We start from the raw sequence: 14,566 nt of genomic DNA on the forward strand, positions 1-14,566 counted from the left end.
TAATCGCATTACAAATACGTTACTTCTCAATCTTATTTTTTATCACAATTCGTGAAATTCATAAAAAGAAAGATTTATCGCTTGCGATTGAATTTTTTTTACGTACTACAGATTTAGCTTGACCTTTATTTGTTGTTAAATTCGGTTTAAAATTAGAACTCACAAAATCGTGGGTTCTAATTTTCAATAATTCGATTTTCAAATCTACAAATGAGAACATTTCTGTTTGTTCATCAGTCTTTTTTCAATTGCAACATGACACGAGCTCGCCAATTACTAAAGTTCATTGCCCGAAATAAGTTTATCGGGCATCGCTATTATCCAATCGCAATCTCCCATCATTCGTTCATCGTGCGTCACACGTATTTCCCTTACTAAAATAACTCTCGGCTTCGCGTTGCTGTCGGAGCTATACCTTCGACTTCCCTACTCTCCGAAACCATCCCGCGCGCTCTCAAGTCAGTTAGACGAAGGCTGAGGCTGGTGTGTTGTGCCACTTCCGGTAGCAGGTGAGAGGCTGGCGCAACCACCCTCGCCGGAGAATTGTACGATCCGAGAGGAGAGCCAGACGACTGTACGGGTGAGCTGCGCCGAGAGCGAGCTCGACTTCGACACGAACACGGCCATCTACGTACTACAGGTCTTCGACGCCGACACCAGGCGACTGCTGGCGTCCGCAACGAGTCTGACGCCGAGCATGCTCGAGGTGACGGATCTGCCGGTCGACAGAAGCCAATCCGGTCTCATGCTGTCCCTTAGGATCATGACGGAGCAGGCCATGAGCGACGCCACGGTCCTCTTCAGTACGCACTTTGTTCAAGAGGGTAATACCAATAAGGAGCACCACCGTTACCCAGGTAGGGCCCAGATAAACAATGGATCGTCCTACCAACCCGCCCGTACCTCCGCCCCCACGCCCTATGCCCTCACCTCTACGATGGTGCTTTTACTCGAAAGCTCATCGAAGCAGCGATGAACGACATTCGTCGTTGTGCGTCGAGCGAGCTGTGAAAATCGATTGCGTCTATTTCTTTGCCAGTTTGTACAATTCAAATTATTCTTTTATCAACCGGTGACGTCTTGGACAAGAGCCGCATCGCGATCGCGAGATTCTGGAACAAACGACTCGTACTTATGAGTGGTATGTTCCTCTGTGTCTTGAGTCTATACTACCCATTTAATCTTACATTATTTGAATACCGTTGATGCCGTTGCCGAATTCTTATTTTGAATTACACTTATGGACCCTTATGGCTGTCACAAGCTATGGATATGAAAATCGTGATGCAATAAATATATAGGAATTATATATATATAACGAAAAAAAGGAATAAGCAATTATTAGATCGCCTGCAATTTTTATATTTTATTTCTAATTACTTGAAAGCCCAAGTAGTCCATTTATTTTATCACATCCACTTATTTGTAAATGCTTCTTCTAATTTCGTATTGTATATACAATAATGATAATTACTTACATACTTTATCACGTTATCATTCCCTCAGTTTTAACCGAATAGCATTGTTTTGAGGAGTTAAAAAGTAGTATTTTCGAATAAAATAAGCGCAGCTATATATTAATACTCTTAATTGAATTAATCTTTTTTTTATAATATTCTGCAGCTCTTGTTTGAGCAAGAAGTTCGAAATCGCTTCAAATCGATTTCATCTGTTTATCTTTTTGCCTTTTTTAAGCAAATTATAAAAAAAAGATGTTAAAAAGGAGTCAACGTAAAAAGGTATAAGTAAAAGGAATATTTTTTATAGATTTTGACTTCCTAAATATGATTATATTAATAAAAAAACTCGGATAGGAAATACCTCAAAAAATTGAGCACGATGTATTTATCCAGATTTCAATATTCTTGTTTAATTTTCGAGGTGTTCCTCAGACGCTACGAACTTTTTAATAACTTTATCGGATCAAAATCTTCAAACACTATTTTTTTTATTTGCATTTTTTTGGGTAAAAATTTACTCTTTTTTAAAAGATGTTAAAAAAAAGAGCCAATTTGTTTTAATGTAAGTAAATGTGTCTTTTATATATTTTGATTTTTTCTAGATATAATAAAGTTATTAAAAAATTCGTGCTTTTTGAGGAACACCTCGAAAATTAAGCAAGAATATTGAAACTTGAATAAATAATCATGTTCGCATGCACAATTTTCAAAATATTCCGTAAATGCTATGAAATTTTTAATAATTATCATATCCAGGAGATCAAAATCTACAAAAAAACTATTTTTTTACTTCTTTTTGGGCAAAAATCGATTCCTTTTTAACATCCATTCTTTTTATCAATCAATATTTGTCCCTAATTATTTTCATACGATAGAAATTATTGTGACAAAGGCTTCGTAGAAAAACGTTTCATCCGAATCGTGCAATACGTGCTAAAACAGTCTAACACTCTACACAGTGATTCGTTTGCAATGAAAATGCTCAGTCAGTGGAAACCACCCAACAGGTCAACACTTCGGCAAATTCATCACGAAGTATCTCGAAATTTGCATATTTGTTTTGCACACGTACAGCAAGTTCTTTTTTTTCATGTCCATCGAGGAGCTTGAACTATCGAATTAAAGGCAATCACCAGGGAATCCCGCGATTGACTTGCGAAATACTGTTACACTGTTTGTACGATACGGTCAGATCTTGCATGCGCCAAATTCGTGTTAATATAATTAAAGCGCGTTACGCTACGTGACCTTCGTTGTAAGAAGATTTTGCCTGTTTTCTCGATTAAACTAGTAGATGTATCTTGTTATCGCTTATATTAAGTACTTATCACGCTTATATTTTGAGTTTCTTTATACTCAAACTTTGGCTTGCAAATTTCTCTTGCACGTATTCGTGAATGTATATTTTATTAATTTTCCTGTATCATGCATCACTTAAGATGCAAAAAGAAAATATCTATGTTATGACTTAAAAAACACTGCTGATATTTTTGCATGTTAATTAATTACTTTTTCATTTTTTTTTTTTAATATAAGATTTAACGAAGTAGAAAAAAAAAGTTACAACTTATTAGCGATGTCACCGTTGTACATTTAATTAAAAATGTTCAAAGAGGCGACTCTTCAGTCATATTTAAATGCGACAAATACTTATGCTGCAATATTTAGATCAAAGAAATAATTTATATATCAAATTCAATTTTATTTAATAAAGCGTGTTAATGTATTTGTATGCGCGTTTTGACAAGCATATATGATCATTTTCTATTTATTTCTCGTTGCATATTAATCACATTTAATGCGTGACATAATACGAGATAAAAAAATTTAGTTTTGCTAGACGTTTCTGCAATACGCGCTTACTACAGCAAAATATTTTAAAGAATAATACTAATTAATTACTTAAATACAATTAAAACTTAAAATCGGCCGTATTTTCAATATATTTCTTCTCGTGTAAAAATATTTTATCGGTTTTATATTTATTTTATAATCGTGCATAAATGAAAACTGCGATAAATGAAAAATATTCATTAATGTTATTAAATCCACATAAGTATAAAATGCATATACCGTTAAATCAACATGGCAGCTATCTCCATACAATTATTTTTAAAAAATACATAAAGAGTTGTAATAAATTTTTCAAATTTATTAGGTGGTATAATTCCGTATTCTACTCTGCGAAATATTTTTATAAGTTTAAGCGGTGCTTCTACGTGACAAGAGTGACAAGCATTATCATAAATGAATGTAGTAATCCATTATCTTCTATCGCGTTTGTTAGTTTTTGCGATGACACCCAAATCGTTTACGTAAACAGTCTGTCCCCGGCTACGCTAATAAATGACGTATTTCGTATCCGGTAACGTGACGCATGTACTCGATCTTTAAATGCGATTATGCTATTTCATTACCACCAACTTTTGTTATGGTACGTATAACGATATTATGGATATAATATCGATGAAGATAACTGGAGCAGATATGCTAATCGAAGGTTTCGCCGCGTTCTTGGCGGAAATCGGTTTACCCTGGCATATCCCGCGAACGGTTAGCCCGCGCATGAGAGAGCAAAGTCGGAAGAACTTGTTTCTAAGGGATACAAGACAATCGCTAAGACAATCGCTTATACGTGTAAATCCCGTCAAGGAGCATTCATCCAAAATTCCTCTGTGGCCAAAGCCTGATCTTCCAACTTGATCGTCCGCAATGATATACGTAACATCTCTTAAGCATCACGAGAAATGTTCTTGACGTCCTTAAATGGAAATGTTAGAAACTAAAACTTGAATGCAGTCGGTCGCTCGAGTATACATTAATATATTATATTTAATTTAATAAAATTTAAACTCGACAATAATTTCTATAAAATGCATCGAGGCATTTTGCTATTTGAACTTCATTGTCATTTTAAGCACATTTATGTGAAATAATTGTCGTTATTGTATTTATTTGTAATGTTATGGTTGCTAGACAACAGGCTGCTACGCGATCAAATAATTTTAAGCTTCCCAAATGAAGTAGATTCTGCGAGCAGCAACGTTAGCAACGTGTAACACAAGGGAGTTTCAGGAACAGCGCTTTCAATTAATCTTTCGTAAATTAATAGATAAGGTCACCGAAAGCGGCTTAAGTTCGAAGACAATGAAGCTGCACGCACAAGTGATGCGCACAACGGAACGCGGCGTTATTGCACGAAGAGCTCGAGTCATGCACCAGAGATTTGTTCACATCCATCTATTGTATCGTGAGGTGTTTCGTAAGACAAGTCCAGAATATAAATCCGGAAGGTCTAATTTAAAGTTTACAATTAATCTGTTCCAAAACACAGCTACATTTGTCGCCTTATTTATTACTATGAAAATTTCTCATATATTATACTTTCTGAATGTTATACAGATTTCTTTATTTATATATCTATTTTCTACAAATTTTTGTTTAACCGTATGTACACAAAACGTACGTTATATCGCAAGACATGTTCGAGAAAATTAAGAAAACCTGGTGCAAAATGGACAGATATTGTGAAAACGCGAATCAAAAAGTATATTTGCGATTTATCTACATAATAAAAATAAATAAATACATTTTTTTTATTATTTCCCTTTTTATTATTTCCTATTTATTATTGAATTATTTTTTATTGAGTCCGATATTATAAAAGATGATGATCTTCAAGTTTAATTTGAAAAAAGTTGAAACAGTTTTTCTCCGTAAACAATAAAATCTTAGCCATATCTACTATTTTTCTTTTTTTGCGTCTTTTTTAATGTTATTGAAATATTCTCTCGTGTATTATTTTAATACATGCATAAGTTTGCAAAAAACTTTCGTTTATGATCACTCACTATTGTCTGTACTTCGAATAAAAAAGTGTACCTAAAGATTCACAAATCTGATAGAACATATTTTCCGCGCACGTACAGAGGTATGAATTCAAATCGTCATTAGCTTAGTTTGATGGACACGAATGTTGATGCATCCTTGGCTTTAATATTACCTTAGAAGGAAGGGGTGTGGAAAGGAAGGGATGTGGAAAGGAACGGGGCCAGAACAAGGACGAGAGCCAGCGGAGAGGCATTCATTTAACAGAGTTCGCGAATATAAGTGGGTTTTGATTAGCCTCAAACTTGAGTATACCACAGGAGTTTAGAATGGAGTGCATTTGAATCCCAAATTCATTGCTAATGCGGTTGCATGATCTATGATGTGCGCAAACACTCGACGACTGCGTATTTGAGAGAGATTATTTTTCCATGAACCTCGGCTTCGCCTGTTACGAAAATGACGTACGCGGATTTAACATTTACTGGAAAAGTCGCGAAGCTATTTTAACTTGAATCGAATTTCTATAAGCTAAAAAAAAATCTACCTGTTAATTGCAGAAACGAGTTCAATTTTATCGAGTTCAATTTTGCGCGTATAATCACACACATTTCAAGCGAGCATAACTTAAAATATCTACTAGATAGAATCTATCTATCTAGAAGAATGAAGCTTTAACAGAAGCTATACTATGGATAGAAATCGGGGTAGAATGTAGAGAATTTTAATTTGCCGTTTTATTTTTTTATATGAGTGAATTATTCAGATTTTTAGCGATGCTCGGGCGAATATTAATAGGCAGGAAGTAACAATTTTGGCGCGATATAATTAGATTATTTTAAAGATACGGATAAAGGAGGAGGGGTGTTGTAAATTCTCATTGCATTCCGTAAATCGACCGGGTTGTGATAAACCCCAGGAATGCTACCACGTAGGTAGATTCCAATGCGAAGCTACCTTTACGATCGCGTCGCTGCTAAGAGAAACCTTATACGTGCGCATTTTTTACGACCACATTTTTTACGGTCCACGCCGCACACATATACTTTCTCACACGCATACACATACAAATTCACACATACACACATAGCTATTGCGCGTACTTTCAACGTATCAGAAGCGTACAGGATGTTTCTAGGATGCTATGCTTGCGGCATGGTGTTCCTGCTTCCGAGTTAGATTTATGTTGCGAGATACACTTTTCACGGACTTTAATCGCACACGAATAAAAAGGTAGAGTACCCGTAAGATCCTCAGAGTCGAAAACACGAATGCATTTCACCCTGTCGTCGCTCATTTCTTCATAAAAGAGTGTTGTCTTCCTCAAGTAATCCTCGAGCTTCCCTCTTTATCGAGTAACGCTCTTCACATCGTGAGAAAGTGTGACGAACGCATGCATTACCTCACGCGATCATCATAATCTATCATAATTTGCATATATAAATTTATGCACGACACTCATTTATAAATATTTCTGACACGCGAGACGCGCATATTTTTTCCCTTCTTTTTTTTTTTTATGAGCTCGTGTCGCGACATATTTTTTCCTAGCGGACGTAATAACAAAAAATTGTACAAAAAATCAACGGTTGTTATTAGCTATCGCGAGCAAAATTATTTTAATAATTATCGACAGCAAGAAAAAAATTACATGAAAAAAACCTGACAAATTTTTTGTGAAAACATCAAACACGCGCACTTGATTCTTTGTAAATCTGGCAACGCGATTGTCTTCATTCGGTCAGTCACGATAAAAGTATTCGAACTGTAAACAAAAACTCGGAGCTTTTCTCCATAAGGATTACATACCACACAAAAGAGACGGTAAAGCCGCTTTCATATCGAAAATGCTTTATCCATAATCGAATCGACATTCGCGAGGAAATCGCGACGTAGCAAAGCAGTTCCTTTTATAGTGTTTCATGCATTTTTCATTCCGCGATCTTTTGTTAACACATTTCTCTGAAAAATATGCAAGATAAGAGTTTCGTTTTCGATACCCGATAAGACGCGAAAGACAGCAACGCTGTTTCCTTGTATTTAAAGAATGGACAGATCACTTACAGCCTTCGGCATAAATATAAAAGTATCTTTCATATATCAAAATATTCAACTTAAATAGAATATTTTCTGTAAAAATTCATTTTTTAAGGAAAAAGATATATCTAACGGACTGACTGTTATAATGTTTCCTACGTTTCTTGGTCGGATGACAATAGAGACATTTCTAATTATCGTAAAATTTAACGGAGCACATTATTGCAGCTATTTTACTTTCCTTCGAAATTTGAACACTCTCCGCTATTGTCCTCCCCCTTTCTTCGTATTCGCCCCGAAACAATTGGACACAATTTGCAGCCCTCACGCCAGTTATGCTGTCGCTGTCGGGTCCGCTATTGGGTGCCGTGGTGGGAGCCACAGCGGGATTGCTTCTGGTAATCTTCGTGATCGTGCTGGCTGTCAAGCTTCGCTATCGACCTCGATCTCAGGAGGACTCTCATGACGACGGCGGCATGGCGAACCTGGCGGCGTCGGGAACCGGCGCCTCGTCTCCGCTTGACAAATCGTCGACCTTGCCCCTCAGTACCGATAGCATCGAGAGCTTCGAGAAGAATCCCGATATAATACCACATGCAAACGGTAGGCAAGAGTACCTGTCACTCCGCTTCGCAGCATGCTCCTCTATCTGGTATATATCCAGTGATTGGGTCACGATAAATGCATCCAGAATAAAATAAATCATTCTCGTTATTAGTCATTATCATCGTTATTAATCGCTAAAGTGCTTTACCTAGAGATTAGCTAAATTATCTCTTTGAGAAGCAGTGGAGAATATACTTCCCACATTTTTTTTTTCTTTATTTTTAAGATCTACTGCTCACAATTTAATGAAATCAATTATATAACTTTACATTTTTCTTATATATTATTATGTATTTTACATGTTTTTCACGGTCATTATATCTGTTTGTTTTTTGTTTTTTTTCTAATTATTTATACAGAAATAAAGTTGAAAAAAAGAGCATCTTTTACAAAAAAAGTGGTTTCTTGGAAAGTAAGATAAGAGACTGAACATTTCGCTGGATATTCTTCATATGTCAAAATATAATATATATTTTTTCTAGAATTTTTTGTACACTAGAAAGATTATTTTATGAAAAAATTAGTGTGTGTTCTACTGTGTGAAGATAAAAATTACATTATGTAATATGTCTTTTGCTTTTTTATCATGAAAGACTGTTCTTTAGTAAATAAAATACGCTGAATACGAATATAATCTCAAAAATTGTCTCTCATGTAAAATTTGCAAGGAAGAAAGGGTTGAAACCTCCTAAAAATATGATTGACTATTTTCATAAATTCGTAACGCATAAACTAAATGTTACAACAACTTTAGAAAGGTTTAACATTAAAATTTGGACTTTTTTTATTTTTCTGAAAAAATTGAAAGCTAAAAATGCAATTTTGTAGGTATGCCATATTCATTCAGATTTACACTAATTTATTCCTATATGGTAGCCATATTGAATCTTCCTAAAATATATTTATAAAGTATTATTTCAACGTCTGACTTTGATCATAAATGGCGCTTTGCTTGCCTAGTTGATAAAAAGTATTTGTAGCAAAATAAGCTTTTTTACTTTAATTAATTTTATACTTCCATAATTACTGATAACTTACTCAAATATTTAAACAAAAAAATTAATCGGTACTTCAAAATTCAATCGCCATTGAAGGTTATTTTCACAAAATATTTTTTTCATATATTTTGAAGATAAACTAATTTAAAGATAATTATAATTTACTAAAATTAAATATCTATTTTAATTTTTTCATTTTTTAGCGGTATATATTTACGCAGATAATAAATAAATGCTTCCTAAAAAAAACTTTTGATTTTATGATGGAACTTAAGTTGTGTGTGTACATAAAAATTCTTAGGTCAAAGTTCTTTAAAACAAGAAATTGCAAATGTCAATTCATAATCAGTTATATCAAGAAGTTGCAATATTAAGTCATAATCAGTTGCAACAAGAGAGAGAGAAAGAGAGAGAGAGAGAGAGAGAGAGAGAGAGAGAGAGAGAGAGAGAGAAAGATTGCAATATCAATTTATAATCAGATATAACAAGAAATTGCAATATTAATTTATAATCAGTTGTAACATATGCATAAACTATATAATTTTAATAGTGTAAGGGCACAACACACACTAATCTTTGTACTTTATTGTATTATAGAGAATTCATATGCGGAATTATGCAAAAGTACATCACCGCGATATGTACTGCAGCAGCAACGCCCGGAAGTGAATACCTTCGCAGCAACAAACAACGTAAGTACAGTTTGTAATTATGTACCTAAAATAATAGTACATTTAACATCTAAGTCCGAAGTCACAATTAATTTCTAATTATGTGTATGTAATCCTCTTATAAAAACACATTGATCATAGTAAAGTTATATTTTTAAGTAAATACAGCTTAATATAATACTTAGCACTTTAATTAGAAAAAAAACTTATATTTAAGTAACTTACATCATGACTTCACTTCCTCCGCTATAATAAATCAACTAATCGGTTTTTATTTAAAAAATGCATGTAATGTCCGATATTGAATATTTGAACTGAATTCTTAATCGATCAAATCATGTTCAAATTCTTGGAATAATATTGTTCTTAATAGGGATCCGAGTTAACATACGTCGAATTAGCGCTAAGGGGAAACCGACGAATACCTCCGAATTGCTACCAGCCCGTGCAAATCTCCAGCATCCAACGGCCCCAGATGCTGCCTATGTCGACTTTAACGCGCAGACAGCCGATCCAGGAGCCGACGATTTACGCGCAAGTCGCCAGTCATTCTAAACCGATTTACGTGCCACCGCCACATCCGTACATGAATCGTTCCAGCGACGAAACTACGGCGGAGACACCATTGATCGGACACGACAATAAGGTAATAGGCTTGTAAAAATGATCAACCGTTATTACAGTCCCTATAATTTATTATTGTATTGAATTTTTAAAACGGCGAAGAAAAAATTATATACAGAGTGCATCTGAAATAGCGCCCACTAATCATACGGTGCTATTTCTAATAAACAATTAAATTGAAAAGTCCTCTATTTTGCAATTTTTACAATAGTTAATGAGATATGAATTTCTAAAAATTGCTAAGTAAATGGATAAAATCGATGTACAAGACAATTTTGAAATATCTTCCAATGTTCTTTGAAATATTTTAAAGATGTTTCTTAAAGAACTCTCAAAGATATCTTAAAGTTCTTAAAATTATTGTATATGTTGATTTTAGACATTTTGCTCATTAGATAACTAAAAAAAATATTGCGAAATTTGCAAAATGTTAGAGGACTTTTCGACTCAGTTTTTGATTAGGAATAGCACTGTATGATATGGACGTTATTTCAAATACATCCTGTATAACTGCAGAGGATACAATTTAAGTACTAAATATTGTAAATCTATATACATATTTCAGTACTTAGTATGTACATTTTTTGAGACAGAATTAAAAAAATCACTTTAGATGACGGTGGCAAAAGTGAAATAAGAATTGCGTAACTTTGTAAAATTATAATTTTTGTAATTGTAGAATTCGAGAAAGAGTATTGTATTGAAAACATTTGACAGTTAATGCAAAATTATGGCAAAATTGGCATTCATTCATCTATGCAGCAAACAATAAATTACAATGGATTTGTCGTAGTCGAGAAAAGCGATATTATCGCAACATTATTCTAACTAACTGAAAATAATTAGTCTTTAATTACGATTTATACCTCTTCTAGATCACTACGATCAGCCACTCGAGCAGCTCAATTTGGCGCACCGACACACCGCCTTCTTCGAATGCGCCAACGACATGATTCCAACAAGCTGCATCGTAATTCACGATTCCATTTCGCACCTAAACGTCTCTTAATGTTTTCCCTTCCCTCTTGGAAAGAAAAAGAAAATAAAAGTACACATCGATCCATGTATGTGTTAAGTGAGAAGTTCTTCGAAGAAGGCGCCGCAGCCCTTCACTAGTAGAAATTGTTAGACCTTTACTACGAGTGTTATAAATAGAGGATTCGTTCGACGATGAAAGTAATTAATGAAATCGCGCGGAGTATATATATATATATATTATATATATACACACACATATAGATTATGCGCTTTACCGAATGATTTGTGATAGTGGTTGGTTGGAGTCGGGGAAAGGATTGAACTGTTTTTCAGCCGTCCGTAAAATTTGAGGCGGGGCGAACGCACTATTTTGATCTCGGAGCAGAGGCGTTCACTGTTCCATCGACCGAATAATTCATTATACGATGAATGTTATCGAAGAGTTGGCAATAATTACTTGTAAAAAAAAGCACCGTTCATAATGACGCGGAAAACGGTGAGTTCCTATGCAATTTTTATTAATTCATACCTACAATATCCGTGAATATTTCTTATTTGATTTTTCGTGCAGAGAAAAAGGCGACTCAAAATCTAGTTTAAAAGATTGAAAATTTTAGAGCATCCTCTGCAATGGGAAAAAAATGTATTAAATCTCTTTTTCATCTTTTCTTTAAATAATAATTTATAGAGTCTATTTTCAAAGCTTTTTATATACATGCTTTATATATATATATATCTAGTTAATAAATCTTATAATTGAACCTCAAAAGTCCCAATATTAATTTTGAATATTTATCGATAAAAATGGTATCGATAGAGCCAATAATATCTCCATTCTTCAAAGTTCTGTAAAAAGAGGAATTCTGGTTGTTGAAAATATTTGATACACACATTGATTTTGACGAGTACCCGTAGGTATGAGTTAAAAATCGAAATAGCACTTCGCCCGCCTCGGCGTGTAAATCAAACAACGCCGATGGAAATAGATTGCGAACGCAACGATTTAGTGTGATTGGTAGGATAAAAAGTTAGTCGCGCGATTGTCTATTGTTTTGCGTCTTCTGTCTACCGTTCTACGAATTTTTGTTTGATATTACTTTCAAATAGCTTCATTTATATCCTATTAAAATTCTAATTATTAGAATTTTAAATCAACATTTTATTATCATTGAAATGTAGCTTACAATTAACCAATTTATAGATTTTTAAAAGAAATATTTCTCGAACTTTTTACTTTTTATTTTTTATATTTTGAACTTATTTTTAAAAATATTAAAAAGTATTATAAAATAAATCAAACTGCCCCAAATTTTACTTACACTGCCCCAAAATTTAATTAAGATGATTTCTAAAACAAGTTATCATTAAATATATAAGTGTAAAAATAGATGGATTGAGAAAGAATTGAAAAAAAATTTATTTCGACAAATCTCTCTTCTCCACGTTAATTACGTTTCTTTTACGTGTTTTTTTATCTTATTCATTCATTTCATTCTCACGAGGAAGATATAATTAAAGAGAGGAATTATAAAATAAGTTTTTTATTGAAAATTAAGGCTGGGTTGTGCTACCTTTCAGTAAACTGCAGCTCACTGCTTTACTCTCTTACTCTTTTATGTTCTTATTCTTTTACTCTATTGTTTATCCAATAGATAAATTACTATAGTTTATCTGAAGATGGAACAACTAACTCTAAGATACGTTAAAATAAACTTTTGTCGATTTCATGGAACATTTATTCGTACAAAGTCAAACGAAGTAATATTTAAGCAAATTCGTAAATTCTAAATTTATCTGATTTAAAAAATGAAATATTGACATTTTATAGACTTGAATCCTTTCAATACATTTTGATCCATCTACTTTTGCGAAAGACTGCGTACGTTTAAGGAAGAAGCGAACGTACGTTAATGAGCTTTGACGTTATAGCAACGGGAGAAACGTTTTCTTTTTCTCTTCTGTTTTATAGTTACCCACTATCTGTATAGCACTCACATAGCGCGTAGGCCGTTTTATTCAGAACGAGCATTATATAAAGTTGATGGTAGAGCAGAGTAGAAATCTGAGAAGGCGGATAAAACGAGGAGGTACGATTCGCGATCGATTGTCGACGCAACGAATCCTTACGAGCTACTCATCGGGCAATGATATGCTTGAAAAGTCGAACAAAACGTTCGACGGGCACGTCCGATGATAATAATACTAATAATGATAATAATGATGATGATCATCGTAAAGAATCCTCGCGATAGCTTCGTCACGCGCGACACTTCGAGAAGACTGAGAAGAGCGCAGGATTTGTAATGCGCGAAGGTGCCATATAACAGAGACGGGCTTGTTTTTTATTCGCACTTACTCGATCGAATAAATCGCAAATCAATTTTATGATTTTTATTATTATGATTATATTGCTGAACATTCAAAATTGCTGTACCTTATACGTAGTATTGTTAAGAATCGATGATTATCTAGAGAAATTATTTTATGCCTTGTTGAATGAGACGTTTAAACGAAAAAACGAATTTTTATGAGGTAAACATCTTAGAAAGCATCTTGGGAAAAAGTTATAGTATTTGAAACAATGTATCATTATATCTGCCTCAATAAATAATATAACTTTTTTCTGAGTCTTTCTCATATGTCCACGTGTAAATGAAAATATTTAAACGTTTCCGTTTTGATGTTTTATCCTGTTTATGAAAGAAAGTAAAAATTTACCAAACAATAAAAAATTTAGAGTTTTCTCTTATAACCTGTTTTATTAATATTAATTAAAAGAGTTTTTAGAAAAATATAGGCTTTATAGTGGACTAAAATATGTATATTTAGCGATCAAAATAATTATTCTAATGTTATTGGATTTAATTGAAAAAAAAATAATAATTTTGTACGATATGCGATATAATAGAATTCAATTATTGTAGTAGTATACTTTAGCTGTTTATTAGATCATTATAACTAATATAAGCAATCAGATCAAATTCGAGGAAAATTAATTTATGATGTAAATAATCGCACCCGTCTCTGACATATGAGTTTATAATGGAAGTGATGTAAAAAAAAAAAAGAAACATTTTAAAGGAAGATAAAATTACTCCCTTAGTTTCTCTCATCTAATTTGTTAGCAAGAGAATGTTGAGAATAGTTTACATCACTTTCATTCTGATTAACTCATAAGATCGTAGCGCGAAAGCAACTGTTGTTCGAACGAATTCGATATTGTTGTTGTATAGTGTAACCACCACGACTCGCATCGAAGGCGAAACGTGGCTAAAAGCCGGCATCGATTGTAATAAAGAGCAACGCGTTAACTACGTGTACTACTCCTTTTCCTTTTATGTTAAGGGTAACATTTAACAATGTT

The 14,566-nt window shown here is 33.5% G+C and overlaps 1 protein-coding gene across 1 annotated transcript in view; it reads left to right on the forward strand.

Moving 5' to 3' along the window:
- The window catches only part of LOC108753171 (nephrin-like), a 310,959-nt gene extending 299,273 nt beyond the window's left edge, over positions 1-11,686 (forward strand). The window contains exons 13-17 of the mRNA XM_018494530.1: positions 507-857; positions 7,647-7,928; positions 9,527-9,621; positions 9,974-10,246; positions 11,100-11,686. Coding sequence (XP_018350032.1) covers positions 507-857; positions 7,647-7,928; positions 9,527-9,621; positions 9,974-10,246; positions 11,100-11,177 — 1,079 coding nt within the window. The 3' untranslated portion in view covers positions 11,178-11,686. The remainder of the gene's footprint in view (positions 1-506; positions 858-7,646; positions 7,929-9,526; positions 9,622-9,973; positions 10,247-11,099) is intronic.
- Positions 11,687-14,566: the final 2,880 nt, after the last annotated feature.

The sequence above is a fragment of the Trachymyrmex septentrionalis genome, unplaced genomic scaffold (assembly GCF_001594115.1).
Source record: "Trachymyrmex septentrionalis isolate Tsep2-gDNA-1 unplaced genomic scaffold, Tsep1.0 scaffold66, whole genome shotgun sequence".
In the NCBI taxonomy this organism is placed as follows: Eukaryota; Metazoa; Arthropoda; class Insecta; order Hymenoptera; family Formicidae; genus Trachymyrmex; species Trachymyrmex septentrionalis.